We start from the raw sequence: 20,300 nt of genomic DNA, 5'->3' as shown, positions 1-20,300 counted from the left end.
GAGGTGGGGATCTCCGCGGCGGTGTACGTCTCGATCCCCCAAACCAACGCTCCATCGGTGGCGGCGACATGAGTACCTGAGCGAAAGATCTGCGGTCGCCGGAGTTGCCCGACCAGATCTGTGGGTGGCTAGGGTTTGGGGATCTTGGACGCGGAGGCAAAGCTCTAGGGACGAAGACGACCGCACCCGATGAATGGGATCTAGGGTGAACCGTGGGGGAGTGGGCGGAGAAAACCTGGACAGCAGAAAAGGCTACACAGTGTTGGGCTGCTGCCCAAGTCCGTCCACCTCGCAAGCCTCCATGGATCGGACCGCGCAATAATTTTGAACCAACCAGACCACGTCTCAAGCGCACGCAACGGGCGGCTGTCGACGAAGATCATGATCAAGAACCATCCCCTCGATCTCTGGCCCGATCTGCACGAGCACTCCATTGATTCTCCTGGAGGCACCACTCTGAAACGAATCCGCGTCACTGATCGATCCAATCTGACAAAGCTTGGCATCAAAAACCGAAACCCTAGGGCCCTCAACTCTCACAACTCCAGATTCGCGGAGAAGAAATCCGTTGGAGGCAGAGATAATGGAAGCTCTCCTAATGGTGTGCGGGAACGGGGGATCAGCCGCTGGATTGTCATCGGAGCTGATAGGGACGGTGGAGGCGGGGGCGGGGACGGGAGCCATCCGGTCGTAGATGCTATCGGAGTTCATCCGCATCAGCGTCGCCCGCGGGCGAATTAATCGGGTTGATAAAGTAGAAAAAAATTTCTCCCTTTTTTTTGGAGGAACCCAATTCAATTCGGTGTGACATAGAACAATGATGACATTTATAATTCTTTTTTTAGAGGGATCGTACGATTAGTCCTGGTGTGTGTCCGGGTGTTTTGTGACGTTGTCTTGCTTGGATGGAAAAGACGCGTGCTAGACCGTGGAGGGCCATTGGGATGCGTCCCAGAGCTTCATGGTCCCCTCCCCGACGGGATGCGCAAACTCGCACGCTGAGACGTTGCGCTGCAACCAACTTGGACCAAGAATGTGAATATGTGGAGTACCAAAATAAAGAAATATTGGTAGCGAAAGTAATAAAGAAAGAAAAGATGATTGGAATGAGCAACCCACCCGGCTGGCTGCTGGACATGGCCGGGTTGTTATAGAGAGAGAAATGCATGTACACTGCGCATGGGAGAGCGAGCCCGATAGCGATGGGATAGCGGTGGGGCCCACGGATCTTCCCTATTTAAGGACCCCCGTTTGGTGTTTTCTTCAGATCATTCACTCATCAACGTACAGAGGGACAGCGAGCGAGCGAGAGGGGGTCCGTTGCACTTGTGTCAATCCGTCCTCTCTCCCCTCTCCCCTCCAAACTCCGGCGATCCACTTCTCCTCTCGCCGCCGGAAGCCGCCATGGTGTCAGCGGACACCATCCGCACGGTGATCGGGATCATAGGTGAGTCCCCGTCCCCGTCCCCGTCTCCACCCTCTGCTTCTGCACGCCGCCGAAAATCATGTGGTAGATAGATTTAGATGGTGGCACTGCACGGGCGTGTGTGGGGTGTTGTTGGATCCTGATGCTCGTTTCGCTGCATCCCCTTTTCTCTTCTCGCCCAACCACTTTTACACACACGTCTTCTTCACCAACTTTTGCTCCCTTCAAATGCAAGCATCGCGCACCGGATTTCCTCAAACTCGCCGTCTGCTTTTTTTACCAGGAAATCTAAGATCTACTGCCGCTTCTGATGCTGCTGCTTTTTTTTTGTTTTGTTTCGGCTCTGTTGCAGGCAATGGAACCGCCCTGGTGCTCTTTCTATCCCCAGTGTAAGAACCCAACTGCTCCATAAAGCAACTTTCGATCTCCTTTCTCTTCTCCGGCCGGGAGTAAACGGAACCCCAGATTCGGGTCGGCTGCGTGGCCGAGTCCTACAAATTCGAGAGAATGCAGCACCGCGATACTAATTCGGAATTTCTTCCGGCAAAAATAATACTCCTACGAGAATCCCTGCTAATTTCCTTCTTCTTACGCACGCCAACTAACTGACGCTCGCCCGCCCGCCGCCATGGATGCAGGCCGACCTTCTACCGCATCTGGAAGAAGAAGACGGTGGAGCAGTACTCCGCGGTGCCGTACCTGGCGACGCTGCTCAACTGCATGATGTGGGTGCTCTACGGCCTGCCGCTGGTGCACCCGCACAGCATGCTCGTCATCACCATCAACGGCACCGGCATGCTCATCGAGCTCGCCTACATCGCGCTCTTCCTCGCCTACTCCGCCGGCGCCGACCGACGCAGGGTGCTCCTCATCCTCGTCGCCGAGGTCGCCTTCGTCGGCGCCGTCGCCGCGCTCGTCCTCAGCCTCGCCCACACCCACGACGGCAGGTCCATGGTCGTCGGCATCCTCTGCGTCGTCTTCGGGACCGGCATGTACGCCGCGCCGCTCTCCGTCATGGTATGATCATGATTCGGGCTCACTCCTCCTCTTCCTCTCCTATCTCGCTCAGGAAAAACTATGTGACCGAGATTTGGTGGTGCTCCAGTAGTTTATTGCTTGATTCTTCTTCTAGTTTGTTGGTGATGATTGTCGGCGTCAGGAGATCCAAGGAAATTATTAATTAACTGCTCTTGGGATGTGAATAAGCATATGAAAAGAAGACTGGATTACTCTAGAGTAATTTCTTGACCAAACCTGGGTGGGTGGAGAATAGAATACTGGACTAGTACTCCTAGTGTATGCAAGCATGAGTAATCTTGCTGTTTCTCGAATATTTTAGTCTCGGGCATCTCTATACTTTATCTTCTTGATTGGTGAACAGTCGTAAATATTTTTGTGGAAAACAAAATTTGCCACCAGTGTTTATTTTTCCATTCGGTGGTGTCAAATCAACTCCTCTGCTTTTTGTCCATATACTACTAGTACTTAGCTTATGGTTAAACCTGTAACTGATAACTTGTGGCCGCTGCAGTTTTTCCCTCGAAGTCGAACCTGTTAAATTTGTTCATGACCTTTTTCCCTTGTTGTAAACACTTTTAGTTCCCCCATCCCAAACACACATCCTTTCCTTGTAGTAGTTTTCATGATCAATTTGATGTACTGTAAAATGGATGGACTTTTAGCCTCATCATCATGCTAATTTCGGTGCCCGCCTGTGTTTCAGAAAATGGTGATCCAGACCAAGAGCGTGGAGTACATGCCCCTGTTCCTGTCCCTGGCGTCCCTGGTGAATGGCGTCTTCTGGACCGCCTACGCCCTCATCAAGTTCGACATCTACATCACAGTAAGAAGTCATCTAAACTAGGAATTAGTGTGCCTGTTTTTTTTCACTCTTCTCTAGAGCGATCTTTAGCTACTACTCCGTGTTATAGAGACTTGCTACAAGTAGTAGTAAATCAGTACGGACCCTGCACAGCGCATCATGTCGTCTCTGTCTGCCCATAAACTGGAAGAACCACCTACTAATATAAACAGCGAAATGATGAATTGCTAAGTTTTAGCAAGGCAGGCTGCAGATGGCGGTGTTAATTTAGGAGGCAGGCGCGTCAGGTAAACATACATATTTGGATAGGTCTGGCGAACCACCCAAAATAAATGCGGCAACTAGGGAGGGGGCATGTTGCAGACCAAGTTGCGTGCGCGAACAAAACCACCGCCAGCCTCTTGCTGCTTTCATGCGAGTTGCCTGCAAAGTCCCTTCACGTGACGCATGTTTTTGTGCTGGGAATATGGCTGGAGTACTAGGAATCGTAGGGCAGTTCTTATTCTCGAGTAATAATACAGTACAAGATCGGATAGGATAGGCCGCTAGGACCAGGACTCCATGGCCCGTGCAGCATGCAGTTGTAGCCGACGGTCAGACAAATCACACCAGTCGCCGTTGCTTTTGTTCGTGGTGCTAATTGCCAAACCTTGCCTGTCGCTCGTGACATGGTGAGATCGGACGGTCAAGCTAGTGTCGCCAACGACCATGCTGAACGGCCCGTCTCCGGCCGTTTCCAGACCAGGAGGCTGTTGCTTTCGCACTGTGCCAAATCCTGCCGTTGCCGTCTGTTTCCGTTTCCAGACCACGTGCTGACCCTTAGCTCAGGCTAACACATTTCTCATGTTAACTCTAAATCTCTACTCTCCTCTTCCATTGCAGATCCCCAACGGGCTGGGCGTGCTCTTCGCCGTGGGGCAGGTGGTCCTCTACGCCATCTACTACAAGTCGACGCAGCAGATCCTCGAGGCCCGCAAGCGCAAGGCCGACCAGATCCCCATGACCGAGGTCGTCGTCGACGGCAAGAACGGCAACGGCCGCTACTAGCAGCAAAGCGTTACGTATTTACTCTCCATCTCCGAGCGCATTCATAAAACTATACAGTACCTTAGCTAATTTCTCGGACGAATGATGTGCTCTGTGCGCAAACATGTGTCGCCCGGGCCTCTCTTGTTCTCGTGTCGTGTACCCTTCAAAGTTCCCTGTATGTCTTCTTGTCTTGACTATCAACTAGAGCCGGTTAATCGCGACGCTGAGTGGTGTATCTCTAGCGTTCTTGAATCTTGGTTTTTTTCTCATGAGCTATGGCGGTCCAAATGAAAATACTAGCATGTTGGGGATTTATCTTACTATAATATGTTCTTGTCCGGATTTGACGGTATATCCATCCATGTGTTTTCTACTTCGTACCCAAATATATCAAATTGGCTGAGATCAAATGCCGCCAAATCTCAAGAAATATTTTTTATGCATGTATTTATGCGAATAAAATAACCTTTTTTGCAGCGAGTGATGTTTGTTTTGTTGAATATAATTGGTTAACTCTTCCATCGAATTGGCCTTTTAATTGAACTACCTAGAGTATGCAATTCCACATGTTTATCTTTGCTTGAACTTATTTTTCCTTTCTTTTGTTCATAGCATTTTTTTTATATTACTCCCCAGTCTAATACTAGTTATCGTAAATTCGAATGAATCGAGGTATATAAAAATCTATCTATTGTAAATATACATCCAAATTAGGGACAACTAGTATAGAGCATATGGATTAAATATTTTACTGCTTTGCCAGTCGCATCCACGCAGTTCCTCCAACTATTCAGTGTTTCCCCTTTTACTAATATAGCATGTTTTATAGCAAGCTAATGTACCGAAATGAATTTTTGATCTAGGGTGCATATGCTCCCTTCATCCAAAAATCAAATTTCAAAATGTCAAAAAAATTAGAAAATTGTTTTCACATGTATTTCTCCATGTTCTATGCGCGCATGAAATGCTTCGCTGAAAACCGGTATTTTTTGTGCCCCATGTAATAAAACACAAAAAAAATCCTCAGAAATGCTTTATTTAAGCATCGGGTTTTGTCTTTTTAACATATGCTACACAAGAAGTCAACTTTTGCTGAAACAACTTTGTAAACAACTTTTGCTGTATTTGAGTAGTATATTTTAGTGCATGTGTATGGAGGGACTAAAAGAAAAAGTCACACAAGACGAGTTTGATAAACATAAACCCTCCATAACTTCGAAAAACAAGTTTGGCAAAGCTAATTGAAGCTACGAAGCGAAATGATCTCCATTGGACAAAACTCCACACGTGTGCGACAAAGAGCTCCCTCAAAGCCTTCCTAACGGACCGACATGCTTGAGTGACATTCTCTCGTCTTGCCGGACGCATGGATGCCAACCTAGACCGCAGCAAAACATCCAGCGCGGTCTAATTCGGTGTCCGGCGTCTTAAGCCCATTCTCATTACAATTTCCACTACGCATGGGACGTTGGGGTAAACAGACGCAAGCAAAAGCGACACGGTGAGTGTAGGGCCAGCCTCGTCACCGGCACAAACCTTAGTGCTGCAGCTTCGCCTAATGGCGACGACGGTTTCCGTAGGCGAGACGTTCCATCGGCGTTGCGCCTCCTTCACTCGTCGCCGCCGTCCGCATTCCCCCGCATCTTCACCACCTTCTTCACCGCTTGCCGCGATTTCTCCACACCTCTTCCTGCTCCACTACCGGCTATAAAAGGCCGCCTCCGCTCGCTATCGCCAGCACAGCAGCCGACAATCCTTCGCTCCACCTCCACCAAAACATGCATAGTCTCCTAGCCACCACCTTCGCCATGATGAGTTGCGCCAGCGGCGGCCATGCCGTCTCCACCTTCCCCGACTGACATTCCCAACATCGACGAGTTCGGCGAGTTCAACGAGAACGAAGGCACCGATGATGACATCGTCGACGCGGCGATAAACACGCAGTTCATGGCTAACGCGGAGCGGGTGACAGAGGAGGAGTGGGCAGCCCGCGCGGCATTCGATGTGGAGCAACAACATCGGCAAGAGGCAGCGGCCGCAGAGGAGTGGGACGATGACGACGAGTGGAGCGATGACGGGCCTAACCCGGTGGAGAAGTAGGTGGAGAGGGCCATCCTCTCATCCTTCGAGACGCTGAAGAAGGCTAAGGATGACGCCCGAGAGGAAGCCAACGAGGCACATCGGCAGAGGCTCAACACGGCAGCCCACCGAGCTAGCGAGCGCGCAGCAGAGGGAGCCTCCTCCCCAAACCCGGCCGCCTCCGTCCTAGCTCCAGTCGTCGTCGCCTCCATCCTACATCCGGCTGCTTCTATCCCAGCTCCAGCAGCCTCGGCGCATCTCCTGAGGTTCCTTGCTACCTGCTCTCCTCCCTCCACAGATCATGGGTTTTTCCGTCGTCCTCTCTATCATGCTTGCCACTCAGCTCTTTGTCATGGTCGCCCATGAGGTTGACACCCGACAACGCCCCAAGTCTGCTCCCTCTTCCACTCTTGTCCCGACGAGGACTTCTATCCAAGGACGACGGTGTTGAGGATGAACGTGAGGCCACCGCTGCACACTAGGTTCCTCCATAATATTTTCATGCCTGCAAACTTTTGTTAAGCACCATTTTTAAGGGTTAGAGAGTGGACTTTTGGAGCAGGTGCTTGGTGAGCACCCGAATCTATACCGTATACAGTATGATCCTTCAGTTTCTGGACACATTGGTTTATCAATAGATGAAGACCTCCTTCAATTTTCCATACAAGTGAACAGTACAACATAATGCCACTTTTTCTTCATACAGACAGCGTACTGCAATAGTACAATGAAGCATAAATTCATTGCCGAAGTTTCCAACAGACGCCTATTCACAAGTGTTGTTACTTGAAATTATTAGTGTGCAGACGTGCAGTGTGCTATACATGTGTACTGCCAATCAGCGCAAAGGAAACAAAACAAGTAGCAGAAGGAGACAGCTCGACTAAGGAGGAAGTATGTAGTGCTACAGCTCATTTACATGCTACTGGATTCCACACACCAGGAACGTTAGATTTAATTGGACGGCCAGAATTGAGCCAGTACTCGCTCCGTTCCACTCTGCAGGAAAATGTGCATCTAGACCCCCAAAATCTTGTTGCTCTATCACAAGAACAGCAGAGTTTATGTTGCCTTCATCCTCATGGCAGTGCAGGAGCAAAAACAGCATGCAGATCGACATTGAGCCACTAAAATCTGTATTTGTTCCTTCAAAATCAATCGACTAAAGTGTCTAATCGTATCGGATAATTCCTTCAAAGTTTCTGCACCAAAAATCTGAAAGAAAAACAAACAAGTGAACAGACGGCTCGAAATCGCCATGGAGGCCCAAACTTGAAGCTTCCCCATCCTTCTTGGAATTCATGGTGACAAAGAATCTTGCAGTCGAGCTAGGGAGGCGGCCTCCCACAGGCTACAACTGGCACATCTCCTCACAGAACCAGCAGATAGCTCATGGCCGGAGAGATCTGGAGCGGCGCGTCAAGCTACAGTGGGATCTTGTTAATCTTAGACGAGGATCTAGGGACAGCTTGAGATTTCGTCTCAGTAACTTTCTCATTCAGGCCCACTTTGCAAGATACATCGCAACTAGGGGTGCCGGATGCAAGTGTACCGAAGGAGACGGGCCCTCTCCATCCCATACGTCCAATTCCACTGAACGCCTACGATGTCTTTGGAATCAAGTAGCACCCAGACCAGCTGTAGCACTAGATACTCTCTCTCACTCACATAATACCCAGCTCTCATGCGACCCAAGAGAACTATGTCAACTAGAGCATGGAGAACACAGCAGCGGATACTTTCGTTATGTTTGGACCCACTGCTGCTAAAATGAAGGCTTTCAACAAGCAATCTACAAATCTGACACAGCTGCTCAAAACCAAGGGCTAAGAAAATGGACACATCCAACAATCTATTCTTCGAACAAAAATATAATTTCCACCCAGACATTCCTAAGGCATGAGTAATAGTGCCCCGGTGATTCAGGTACTACAAACAGCAAGCTGGCCTTCAATCCCCGTAAGGTTACAGAGAGGAGGAATTGACTGCTGCTTCATTTTAGAGAGACCAAGCAGCCACAGGTTAGACTAAAATTTGTGCATGCCATACATATGGCTTAAATACAAAAGTGGGCACAGAGAACTGGCAAAAAAGTTTCTTCAGACAAATCTGTGGCACTCCACGAATGCAGCTCGACTTTGATTAATACCAGGTTGTGTTGTCCAGCGCTGATGCCAAGCCCGTTTGAGCATCTACGGCACGACGCAGATCTTCAAGGAAGTTCATCTACATGTCCAGTTTCCACAGCGGAGCAATCAGCGTACAAGAAAGCAACAAAATAAGAGGATACCCAAACAATGATTTGTTAGTTCAGTTCATACCTGGTGAGGAAGTTTCATTTGACCGTGACCCCATGATGATCCACCAGAACCAGCATACATTACTGGTTTATCTGCCATAAAATAGTTAGCAGCATTAGCAGCAAGGCAATTTGCTTTGTTGCTTCACATTGGCACCATTATATGAGGTTGGGCTAGTGTAGCTGAATATGATCTTCATAAGAAATCTATGTATAATAATGTTTGAAGTGCACACCATCGCAAGTGCACTATCCCAGTGATACAGGTTCACTCTGATCTTAATATCATTTTTGTCTGTTCCCGTGATAGTGCCACTACTACACAGCAACATTTCAGATTCATGTGCATTTTCTCTCGTCAGTTAGTGAAGGCTAACACAAATCACATTAAAAGACCACTAGAGAATCCTTTATCGTTGTCCTAAAACTTGGATCATGCAATCAACGCTTGTGCTTAGAACTCCATCCATAATAAATATCTAAAATACACTCTACTCATTAATACAGTAAATGTCCCTACACTTCCAGTTTAGACATCTTCAGAATTTCTGCTAGGATATCATTACATTACGGTATGCAGACTGGATATAATATGCTACAGTCCAATTTGACCCCTTATTTTCAGCTTACATGGAAGTTCAAAGTTCAAACTGGAACCTCTACTGTAAAACCATCTTTTTTAACCCTATCAACTCTCAAAACTAGTACAAATTTCAGCCTGGCGGTGATTGCTTACGTGAAATCCAACAGGGTTCGATCACTGAGTAAGCCAGTGAGCCATGTCAGCAAGGCACCTCATACAATCAGTCAAGAATTTAGTTGGAAAAACAAAACTGTTACATCATTTTCGTTTTGTTTCTTCTATCTTCCTAATTTATCTTCTTTCTTCTATCTTCCTTATGTATATTCTCTTACGTACTCTTGAGTGATTTCACTTTAATATACTAACATGATACTGATCGGGATACAACATAAGCACTCAACATGGCAAAACTGCTTTGTAATACGACAGTCCAAATAGTCTTCCCTGAAACTATAGGGAGCTAAATTTGACTTTTATACGTAGCAATATCAGGCGAATGTAAACTAACAAGTTTGTATAGCAAGAATCAACACACAAGAAAAAAATTGAGCTGCCAAACATAGTAAGATAGCTCTAATTTCAAAAGGACTCTATGTTTGCTTTAACAGCTCCATTGGAGCAATGTAATACTAACTGCAACATTAGTGCTCACCAGAGGAATCATTTGGGTCATTATACGAGTTCATTGCAGCAGCCCAACCTACAGAGATACAGCGTTATCACTTGGTGACTGATAGGGAATAAGTTTAGCCAGAAATAATACACCAGATGCAGCTTGTAGGATAAACTAGCAGTGCAGATCGACTAGACCGTAACCGTAACTCTGTAAGTAATTAAACTTGCCCAAATTCTGGTGATTTCTCAGTAATCACCAGTATGGTCACAAAACGAACAGTTGACAATATAATTTAAAAAACAACAAGAGTGCATTATCAGCAATAGATATCAAACCTGGAAATTTTAGTAAGTGGGAATGCAAACTGGGAATGAAGTGCAAAAGGTGTTCCATGCTATCGCAATTTGAGTAAGTGGATATTCAGTGGTTAGCATGTGAGTTCATAACAGAATATATTGTAAACACTTCCTTAATTATGTTACTCTTAAGTATAATGTCCCGCCACCAGTAACATGCAACAATTCCCAGCATTTAAAAGATAAGAACTTATATTACAGAAATTCCACTAGCAGTTAAAAGGGCAGTTCGGTATGCAATCACGCTGAGAAACATACGTTCACTGTGAAGATGTGCAGCCTCACTAGCAGAACATCCTTCCAAGGGTACTAATCTTGCATGACTGTGATCATTCTGAGCATTGCTGACAAAAGCATCATGATGTATAATTGGAGGAAGGTTCTTCAGTGAAGGAACATGGCTCTTCTCTCCATCATTGTTGTATGAATAGATGGCTTTCTCGGCCCCTGTTTGATGAAATAGCAATTGTAAGTGTCCAAAATGTTAGCCACACTTAAAAATACAGATCGACATAGTCAACATTTACGAGGAAAATACAAGCCATCAAAACTTCATTAGAAATAAATAAAATGAAAGTGCAGACATCTCTACGATAGGAGTTTCTGAGAAGCCATAAAATAAAACAGCAAGCACCATTTTCTTGTAAAAAAGGCTAAAGTAGTAGATTATGGTCATAATTTGCAGGTGACTTGCATTAGATGTGCGACTGTTGTAGAGTGTTGTATTGGCATATATTAAATTGATGCAATAGTGCAAAGGGGGGAGCATAGAGGGATGTTGGTGCATTAAAGATCTCCTTTTACTGCTATCAATGTGGTAAGTGCAGCGAACATACTGTTATGTGCATTTGTATCAACGAACAACCACAGTAGTTGGACAAATGTAGACATCTAAGAACATTCCTAGACAAATTTTGAGGCATAATGAGTGAATACCATATCTGGATCAAGTCATATTGAGTCAGCGACTAATTGGTGAGACCTTGTGCACCATACGGACCCAACACACAACAAAAGGAAAACATAGCTCGTGCCTATGAAATATATAAGTAACTGCATCAAAATGACACACACCTCCAGCCTTCCGCCGATTGTTTGCACGATTCCTGAAGTATATTAGGAGTAAAGACAGCCATTAACAAGCACATTATACGCACAAATATGTAGCGACATAAAAAAGCTAAGAAGTACAGATAACAGAGCAGCATATTAAATACTAATTGATGTTTTCAAACAGCATACATATATTGAGAAGTGCAGATATCTCAGTGTTGCCTCTGTACCGATTGAATATTGATACACGCTGGCATCAGCAAATAGCCAACTGCGTGCACGAGATTGCTCCAGAAAGTTTACTTTCAGTTCACGGCGACCTATTCTAATTGTGATTGTGGAAAGTTTACTTTCAGTTCATGCCGACCTATTGTAATTGTGATTGTGAAACACAAGTGAACAATTGCAACATGTGAGCACCAAAAATACAGAAAAATATGGAGCAAAATAATGTAAGAGAAAGCTACATGCCTAGTATGTATATATATACTGTTTTCAAGTACTGTGTCAGCTTTGTCCAAAGCTGGACAGCTGCATTGGTAAGTTTAAGTGCCGCTGAGCCAGATTGGCAAGTTGATAGTCCACGCCAGGCTCATCCTTGTATGGCTATATGAACAAATTAGACCCACAAAACAAAACCCATGTGTAAACACCCCGAAGTGCAGCCATGAAGCCTGACCAATGCTTAAATAAATCTCTACGATACTAAAAATGGTAGCTTGCTAGTGATAATAAAGATATATGTAGCATACTAGCATGCGTGAAAACATGTCTCATTATATGTAGCATGTGTGAAAACCTAAACTAGTTGGCTATATAATACACTCTGAAAGGCAGCATCCATCTACAGACGAAGATTGCAAGAAAAGGGCAACTCTATGTAGGCAGATTCGGTGACAAGAATCGTAGGCACGTGTTTTCAGGTGCTGACTCAGATCAGTCCCAAATCTGAGGATGGTGATAACGGGAGACCGTCCAAGGTCGAACTCCCATCTAGTAATCCCAACCGAATGACCGCAGAAGGTCACAGGACAAAATAATCCCAATATCCCAGCAAATGGCCCGAATCTATTCTAAGGCAGGCAGCTCGGGCAGCCACCGCGCCAGAAACACCCTCATCTCGCAAAAGATTCAACCGGGCCAGGCTCGAATCGTTCGATTCCCGGCAAGGCAAGCGCGCCCCGACTCGACGAGTGGCAAGAAGACGCGAGGTGAGGCTCGTGGAAAGAGAGGCGAAAGCGAAGGAGGGGGGGGGGGGGGGGGTTGACCTGTGCACGGGAGGGGTGTATCGCTTGATGCCGTCCGCCGGGTTGCTGTCGGCCATCGCAGCAGCAGCAGCAGCTCGCCGCCGCAGGGAGAGGAGGAAGAAGGAGCGGTGGGGTGGTGGGTGGGGTTTCCTTCCTTCCTCCTCCGCCCTCCCCCGCCGCGTGTGCCCTGCCGAGACCCGAGAGGCGGAGGAAAGAGGCGGAGATGCGGTGCGGGATTGCGGGGTGGGGCCCGGGTGTGGGTTGGGGAAAGCAGACGTACTTTGCGCAGCTTCAGGAAAATGCGGTCACCGACGCGTGGGGCTCGCACAACTGCGTCGCCCTCGTGATTGCTTCGCATGCTCGGCAATGGAGGCGATTTACACCAAAATAACCCTTTTCGAGAAGAAAAGCACAGACTCATCCTCCAGCGAAACTATATCACCTATCTAACTTTTTTTTGTGGTGTTCTTTCTATCGGCGCTACACATCACTGTGTGGCGTCCGTGCATGCGGCGCCACTTACCCATCCGATGTGGCGCGATCGATGTTGATGTGTGCTCCGCTCTGACGTGGCAGGATGTGTGGCGCCGCTCCCATCGGTGCCACACAGTAAAACTTTGGCGTTGCTCGGAAGGGCGCCACACATTCACTTATGTGTGGCGTCCGAGCCACCCCCCAGCCCGACTCAGGGCTTCCTCTCTCTCTGTTTCGCGTGAAGAAAGCAGGCGGCCGGCGGTTCCTCCTCCTCCCCCCTCCCCCCCCCCACCAAATCCACCACCAAATCATCAGATCTGTTCGGGCATTCTCTTCCCCATCCATTCCTCAAGGTAATCCCGAATCATTTTCATTCATCCACTAATTTCATAGATCTTGCTAGATTTAGACATGAACCCTAGACATGGAATTTTTTTGGTGGACTCTATATTGTAGTGTATGTGTTGAAACTCATAGCCTCATGTATGCATGTGTTTGAACCATAGATTTGTTGGAACCCTAGATATGAAATTTTACATGTATGTGTTGAAACCCTATGTATGTGTGTGTTGAAATGTCTAATATTTGCCTAGCAAATGCATTCAAATGTGTTACATATGCCTAGTATTTTCGTTGGAATAACTCATATTTGTTAGGAATGGCTCATAATATGGTGTGTTATGTAAACATGTAGGATGGTGTATCTCATAGATAATGAGTATGGCAAGGATCACCGGGCTTTTCATATGACGGAGAAGAGAACGGTTCTTAACCCCTTGAAGATTCGTTACCATGGCACCGTAGATATGGCGTATGACGAGAGGTACACCGAGTTCATCCAGTCTACCGGTCTTCTCCCGTTCATCACGCTTTTAAGCCGGGGGGGGGGGGGCAAACATGAACGCCGCGGCACTCACCGCCCTTGTCGACCGGTGGAGGCTGATACGTCTCCAACGTATCGATAATTTCTTATGTTCCATGCTACTTTATTGATGATACCTACATGTTTTATGCATACTTTATGTCATATTTATGCATTTTCCGGCACTAACCTATTAACGAGATGCCGAAGAGCCGGTTCTCGTTTTCTCGCTGTTTTTTGTTCAGAAATCCTAGTAAGGAAATATTCTCGGAATTGGACGAAATCAACGCCCAGGGGCCTATTTTGCCACGAAGCTTCCAGAAGTCCGAGGGAGAGACGAAGTGGGGCCACGGGGCGCCGCCACACTAGGGCGGCGCGGCCTACAGGGGGCCCGCGCGGCCCTGCCGTGTGGGGCCCCCGTGACGCCTCCTGACCTGCCCTTCCGCCTACTTAAGGTCTTCGTCGCGAAACCCCCAGTACCGAGAGCCACGATACGGAAACCTTCCAGAGACGCCGCCGCCGCCAATCCCATCTCGGGGGATTCGAGAGATCGCTCGCGGCACCTGCCGGAGAGGGGAATCATCTCCCGGAGGACTCTTCACGGCCATGGTCGCCTCCAGAGTGATGAGTGAGTAGTTCACCCCTGGACTATGGGTCCATAGCAGTAGCTAGATGGTCGTCTTCTCCTAATTGTGCTTCATTGTTGGATCTTGTGAGCTGCCTAACATGATCAAGATCATCTATCTGTAATGCTATATGTTGCGTTTGTTGGGATCCGATGAATAGAGAATACTATGCTATGTTGATTATCAATCTATTATCTATGTGTTGTTTATGATCTTGCATGCTCTCTGTTATTAGTAGAGGCTCTGGCCAAGTTTTTACTCTTAACTCCAAGAGGGAGTATTTATGCTCGATGGTGGGTTCATGCCTCCATTAAATCTGGGACAGTGACAGAAAGTTCTAAGGTTGTGGATGTCTTGTTGCCACTAGGGATAAAACATCGATGCTATGTCTAAGGATGTAGTTGTTGATTAAATTACGCACCATACTTAATGCAATTGTCTCGTTGTTTGCAACTTAATACTTGGAAGGGGTTCGGATGATAACTTCGAAGGTGGACTTTTTAGGCATAGATGCATGCTGGATAGCGGTCTATGTACTTTGTCGTAATGCCCAATTAAATCTCACTATACTCATCATATCATGTATGTGCATGGTCATGCTCTCTTTATTTGTCAATTGCCAACTGTAATTTGTTCACCCAACATGCTTATTCTTATCGGAGAGACGTCTCTAGTGAACTGTGGACCCCGGTCCATTCTTTTAATCGAATACAATCTACTGCAATACTTGTTCTACTGTTTTTACGCAAACAATCATCATCCACATTATACATCTAATCATTTGTTACAGCAAGCCGGTGAGATTGACAACCTCACTGTCACGTTGGGGCAAAGTAATTTGGTTGTGTTGTGCAGGTTCCACGTTGGCGCCGGAATCACTGGTGTTGCGCCGCACTACACTTCGCCGCTATCAACCTTCAACGTGCTTCTTGACTCCTACTGGTTCGATAAACCTTGGTTTCCAACTGAGGGAAACTTACTGTCGTACGCATCACACCTTCCACTTGGGGTTCCCAACGGTCGCGTGTTGTACGCGTGTCAAGCTAAATTTCTGGCGCCGTTGCCGGGGAACGTGAAGGAAAATTACACCACAGAGATTTCTAACTCCCACGTCAACTGCACGCCAGCAAATAAATTTCTGGCGCCGTTGCCGGGGAGATCAAGACACGCTGCAAGGGGAGTCTCCACCTCCAATCTCTTTACTTTGTTTTTTGTCTTGCTTTATTTTATTTATTTCTTTGTTTGCTGCACTAAAACAAAACACAAAAAAATTAGTTGCTAGTTTTACTTTATTTACTATCTTGTTCTCCATATTAAAAACACAAAAAAAAAATTAGTTACTTGTTTTACTTTACTTAATTCCATGCATGTTTTTATTTCACTAGTTAGGCTTAATGGAAAACAACAAAAATATTAGAGATCTTTATAGTATTTATCTTGAGTTAGGACATGAGGTGTTTGAAGAGAAAATTAAAAAACCGATGAAACTTTATATGCGTGCTAATGGTAATGATATTAGTATGAATGCTTTGAACACTATTATTGCTAATGCTATGGAAGAATTTAAGCTTGGGGAAGCTGATTTTGACGAGCATGATATTTTTAGTCCCCCAAGCATGGAGGAGAAAATTTACTTTGATGATACTTTGCCTCCTATTTATGATGATAGTGGTATTTTGGTGCCACCTACTATTGAGGATAAAGTTTATTATGATTATACTATGCCTCCTATATTTGATGAGAATAAAAATGATAGCTACTTTGTTGAATTCGCTCCCACTACAATTTATAAGAATGACTATGCTTATGTTGGGAGTAGTAATTGTTTTATGCATGAGACTCATGATAAGAATGCTTTATGTGATAGTTATATTGTTGAGTTTGTTCATGATGCTACTGGAAATTATTATGAGAGAGGAAAGTATGGTTGTAGAAGTTTTCATGTTACTAAAACACCTCTCTTTATGTTGAGAATCTTGAAGTTACACTTGTTTTGTCTTCCTATGCTATTCACTTTGTTCTTCATGAATTTGTTTATTTACAAGATTCCTTTTCATAGGAAGTGGGTTAGGCTTAAACTTGTTTTGAATTTTCCTTTTGATGCTCTCTTTTGCTTCAACTCTTATTTCTTGGGAGTGCATCATTAAAATTACTGAGCCCATCTTAATGGCTATAAAGAAAGCACTTCTTGGGAGATAACCCATGTTTTTTATTTTACTACAGTACTTTTGTTTTATATTTGAGTCTTGGAAGTTGTTACTACTGTAGCAACCTCTCCTTATCTTAGTTTTGTTGCATTTTTGTGCCAAGTAAAGTCTTTGATAGTAAGGTTCATACTAGATTTGGATTACTGCGCAGAAACAGATTTCTTACTGTCACGAATCTAGGCCTAATTCTCTGTAGGTAACTCAGAAAATTATGCCAATTTACGTGAGTGATCCTCCGATATGTACGCAACTTTCATTAAATTTGAGCATTTTCATTTGAGCAAGTATGGTGCCTCAATAAAATTCGTCTTTACGGACTTTTCTGTTTTTGACATATTCTGCTTTTTATTTCGCATTGCCTGTTTTGCTATGCTTGATGGATTTTTCGATTCCATTAACTTTCAGTAGCTTTGTGCAATGTCCAGAAGTGTTAAGAATGATTATGTCACCTCTGAACATGTGAATTTTGATTGTGCACTAACCCTCTAATGAGTTGTTTTGAGTTTGGTGTGGAGGAAGTTTTCAAGGATCGAGAGAGGGAGATGATACAATATGATCAAGGAGAGTGAAAGCTCTAAGCTTGGGGATGCCCGGTGGTTCACCCCTGCATATTTCAAGAAGACTCAAGCGTCTAAGCTTGGGGATGCCCAAGGCATCCCCTTCTTCATCGACAACATTATCAGGTTCCTCTAGTGAAACTATATTTTTATTCCATCACATCTTATGTACTTTGCTTGGAGCGTCTGTTTGTTTTTGTTTTTATTTTGTTTGAATAAAATGGATCCTAGCATTCATTGTGTGGGAGAGAGACACGCTCCGCTGTTGCATATGGACAAATATGTCCTTAGGCTTTACTCATAATATTCATGGCGAAGGTTGAATCTTCTTCGTTAAATTGTTATATGGTTGGAAACGGGAAATGCTACATGTAGTAATTGGTAAAATGTCTTGAATAACTTGATACTTGGAAATTGTTGTGCTCATGATTAAGCTCTTGCATCATATACTTTGCACCTATTAATGAAGAAATACATAGAGCTTGCTAAAATTTGGTTTGCATATTTGGTCTCTCTAAGGTCTAGATAATTTCTAGTAAGAGTTTGAACAACAAGGAAGACGGTGTAGAGTCTTATAATGTTTACAATATGTCTTTTATGTGAGTTTTTGCTGCACCGCTTCATACTTGTGTTTGTTTCAAATAGCCTTGCTAGCCTAAGCCTTGTATCGAGAGGGAATACTTCTCATGCATCCAAAATCCTTGAGCCAACCACTATGCCATTTGTGTCCACCATACCTACCTACTACATGGTATTTCTCAGCCATTCCAAAGTAAATTGCTTGAGTGCTACCTTTAAACAATTCAAAATTTATCACCTCTGATTTGTGTCAATGTTTTATAGCTCATGAGGAAGTATGTGGTGTTTATCTTTCAATCTTGTTGGGCAACTTTCACCAATGGACTAGTGGCTTCATCCGCTTATCCAATAATTTTGCAAAAAGAGTCGGCAATGGGATTCCCAGTCCCAAGTTAATTAACCATCATAATGTTACAAAAATAGACACTCCTCCATGGTATGTGATTGTTGGACGGCACCCGAAGGATTCGGTTAGCCATGGCTTGAGAAAGCAAATGTGGGGAGGAGTGTCATCATAATAAAACTAAAATAAAAAGGCACTCCTTCATGGTATGAGATTGTTGGCAGGCACCCGAGGATTCGGTTAGCCATGGTTTGTGAAAGAAAGGTTGGAAGGAGTGCCACCCAAAAATAAAATAAAATGGGAGCCGCTCTTTGAAGGTTTGTCTGGCAAGGGGGATTGAGTACCCGCTACCATTCGTTGACAACAACAAACACCCCTCAAAATTTTACTTTTATGCTCTCTATATGTTTTCAAAACCAAAGCTCTAGCACAAATATAGCAATCAATGCTTCCCTCTGCGAAGGGCCTTTCTTTTACTTTTATGTTGAGTCAGTTCACCTATTTCTCTCCACCTCAAGAAGCAAACACTTGTGTGAAGCTGTGCATTGATTCCTACATACTTGCATATTGCACTTGTTATATTACTTTATGTTGACAATATCCATGAGATATACATGTTACAAGTTGAAAGCAACCGCTGAAACTTAATCTTCCTTTGTGTTGCTTCAATGCCTTTACTTTGAATTATTGCTTTATGAGTTAACTCTTATGCAAGATTATTGATGCTTGTCTTGAAAGTACTATTCATGAAAAGTTTTTGCTATATGATTCATTTGTTTACTCATGTCATTTACCATTGCTTTGATCGCTGCATTCATTACATGTGCTTACAATAGTATGATCAAGGTTATGATGGCATGTCACTCCGGAAATTATCTTTGTTATCGTTTACCTACTCGGGACGAGCAGGAACTAAGCTTGGGGATGCGATACGTCTCCAACGTATCGATAATTTCTTATGTTCCATGCTACTTTATTGATGATACCTACATGTTTTATGCATACTTTATGTCATATTTATGCATTTTCCGGCACTAACCTATTAACGAGATGCCGAAGACCATTTGCTGTTTTCTGCTGTTTTTGGTTTCAGAAATCCTAGTAAGGAAATATTCTCGGAATTGGACGAAATCAACGCCCAGGGGCCTATTTTGCCACGAAGCTTCCAGAAGTCCGAGGGAGAGACGAAGTGGGGCCACGGGGCGCCGCCACACTAGGGCGGCGTGGCCTACAGGGGGCCCGCGCGGCCCTGCCGTGTGGGCCCCCCGTGACGCCTCCTGACCTGCCCTTCCGCCTACTTAAGGTCTTCGTCGCGAAACCCCCAGTACCGAGAACCACGATACGGAAAACCTTCCAGAGACGCCGCCGCCGCCAATCCCATCTCGGGGGATTCAGGAGATCGCCTCCGGCACCCTGCCGGAGAGGGGAATCATCTCCCGGAGGACTCTTCACCGCCATGGTCGCCTCCGGAGTGATGAGTGAGTAGTTCACCCCTGGACTATGGGTCCATAGCAGTAGCTAGATGGTCGTCTTCTCCTAATTGTGCTTCATTGTTGGATCTTGTGAGCTGCCTAACATGATCAAGATCATCTATCTGTAATGCTATATGTTGCGTTTGTTGGGATCCGATGAATAGAGAATACTATGCTATGTTGATTATCAATCTATTATCTATGTGTTGTTTATGATCTTGCATGCTCTCCGTTATTAGTAGAGGCTCTGGCCAAGTTTTTACTCTTAACTCCAAGAGGGAGTATTTATGCTCGATAGTGGGTTCATGCCTCCATTAAATCCGGGACGAGTGATGAGAAAGTTCTAAGGTTGTGGATGTCTTGTTGCCACTAGGGATAAAACATCGATGCTATGTCTAAGGATGTAGTTGTTGATTACATTACGCACCATACTTAATGCAATTGTCTGTTGTTTGCAACTTAATACTGGAAGGGGTTCGGATGATAACCTGAAGGTGGACTTTTTAGGCATAGATGCATGCTGGATAGCGGTCTATGTACTTTGTCGTAATGCCTAATTAAATCTCACTATACTCATCATATCATGTATGTGCATGGTCATGCTCTCTTTATTTGTCAATTGCCCAACTGTAATTTGTTCACCCAACATGCTTATTCTTATCGGAGAGAC

General features: G+C 45.1%; 2 protein-coding genes across 3 annotated transcripts; one reads left to right on the top strand and one right to left on the bottom strand.

Annotated features, from left to right (window-relative positions):
- Window positions 1–1,340: 1,340 nt before the first annotated feature.
- LOC124687788 (bidirectional sugar transporter SWEET4-like) lies at window positions 1,341–4,518 on the top strand. The gene is made up of 5 exons (XM_047221535.1): window positions 1,341–1,447; window positions 1,779–1,815; window positions 2,065–2,443; window positions 3,150–3,269; window positions 4,131–4,518. Exons 1-5 carry the CDS (start codon window positions 1,405–1,407, stop codon window positions 4,293–4,295), a joined length of 744 nt encoding a protein of 247 aa, XP_047077491.1. The 5' UTR covers window positions 1,341–1,404; the 3' UTR covers window positions 4,296–4,518.
- A 3,691-nt stretch (window positions 4,519–8,209) lies between these two features.
- On the bottom strand, window positions 8,210–12,678 carry LOC124692671. Of its 2 annotated transcripts, none has more exons than XM_047226090.1 (6): window positions 12,532–12,678; window positions 11,285–11,316; window positions 10,469–10,657; window positions 9,891–9,938; window positions 8,678–8,748; window positions 8,210–8,582 (listed from the first exon to the last, which is right to left on the bottom strand). In XM_047226090.1, exons 1-6 carry the CDS (start codon window positions 12,585–12,587, stop codon window positions 8,499–8,501), a joined length of 480 nt encoding a protein of 159 aa, XP_047082046.1. In that variant the 5' UTR covers window positions 12,588–12,678; the 3' UTR covers window positions 8,210–8,498. The 2 variants fall into 2 exon arrangements, with proteins under 2 accessions (XP_047082046.1, XP_047082047.1); XM_047226091.1 differs by having other exon boundaries at window positions 8,678–8,739.
- Between the last annotated feature and the right edge of the window lie 7,622 nt (window positions 12,679–20,300).

The sequence above is a fragment of the Lolium rigidum genome, chromosome 2 (genome assembly GCF_022539505.1).
Source record: "Lolium rigidum isolate FL_2022 chromosome 2, APGP_CSIRO_Lrig_0.1, whole genome shotgun sequence".
Lineage (NCBI taxonomy): Eukaryota > Viridiplantae > Streptophyta > Magnoliopsida > Poales > Poaceae > Lolium > Lolium rigidum.
The sequence above is the reverse complement of the archived record's forward strand: the minus strand, read 5'-3'. Positions and strand labels throughout refer to the sequence as shown.

Bases quoted from the DNA above. Each gene is read 5' to 3' on its own strand.
- LOC124687788 (XM_047221535.1), top strand. From the start codon at position 1,405: ATGGTGTCAGCGGACACCATCCGCACGGTGATCGGGATCATAG. The intron at 1,448-1,778 runs GTGAGTCCCCGT...GCTCTGTTGCAG, and splicing joins CACGGTGATCGGGATCATAG to GCAATGGAACCGCCCTGGTG. The intron at 3,270-4,130 runs GTAAGAAGTCAT...CTTCCATTGCAG, and splicing joins AGTTCGACATCTACATCACA to ATCCCCAACGGGCTGGGCGT.
- LOC124692671 (XM_047226090.1), bottom strand. From the start codon at position 12,587: ATGGCCGACAGCAACCCGGCGGACGGCATCAAGCGATACACCCCTCCC. The intron at 11,317-12,531 runs GTCAACCCCCCC...AATATACTTCAG, and splicing joins TACACCCCTCCCGTGCACAG to GAATCGTGCAAACAATCGGC. The intron at 8,749-9,890 runs GTGAGCACTAAT...ATTTTATGGCAG, and splicing joins TGACCCAAATGATTCCTCTG to ATAAACCAGTAATGTATGCT.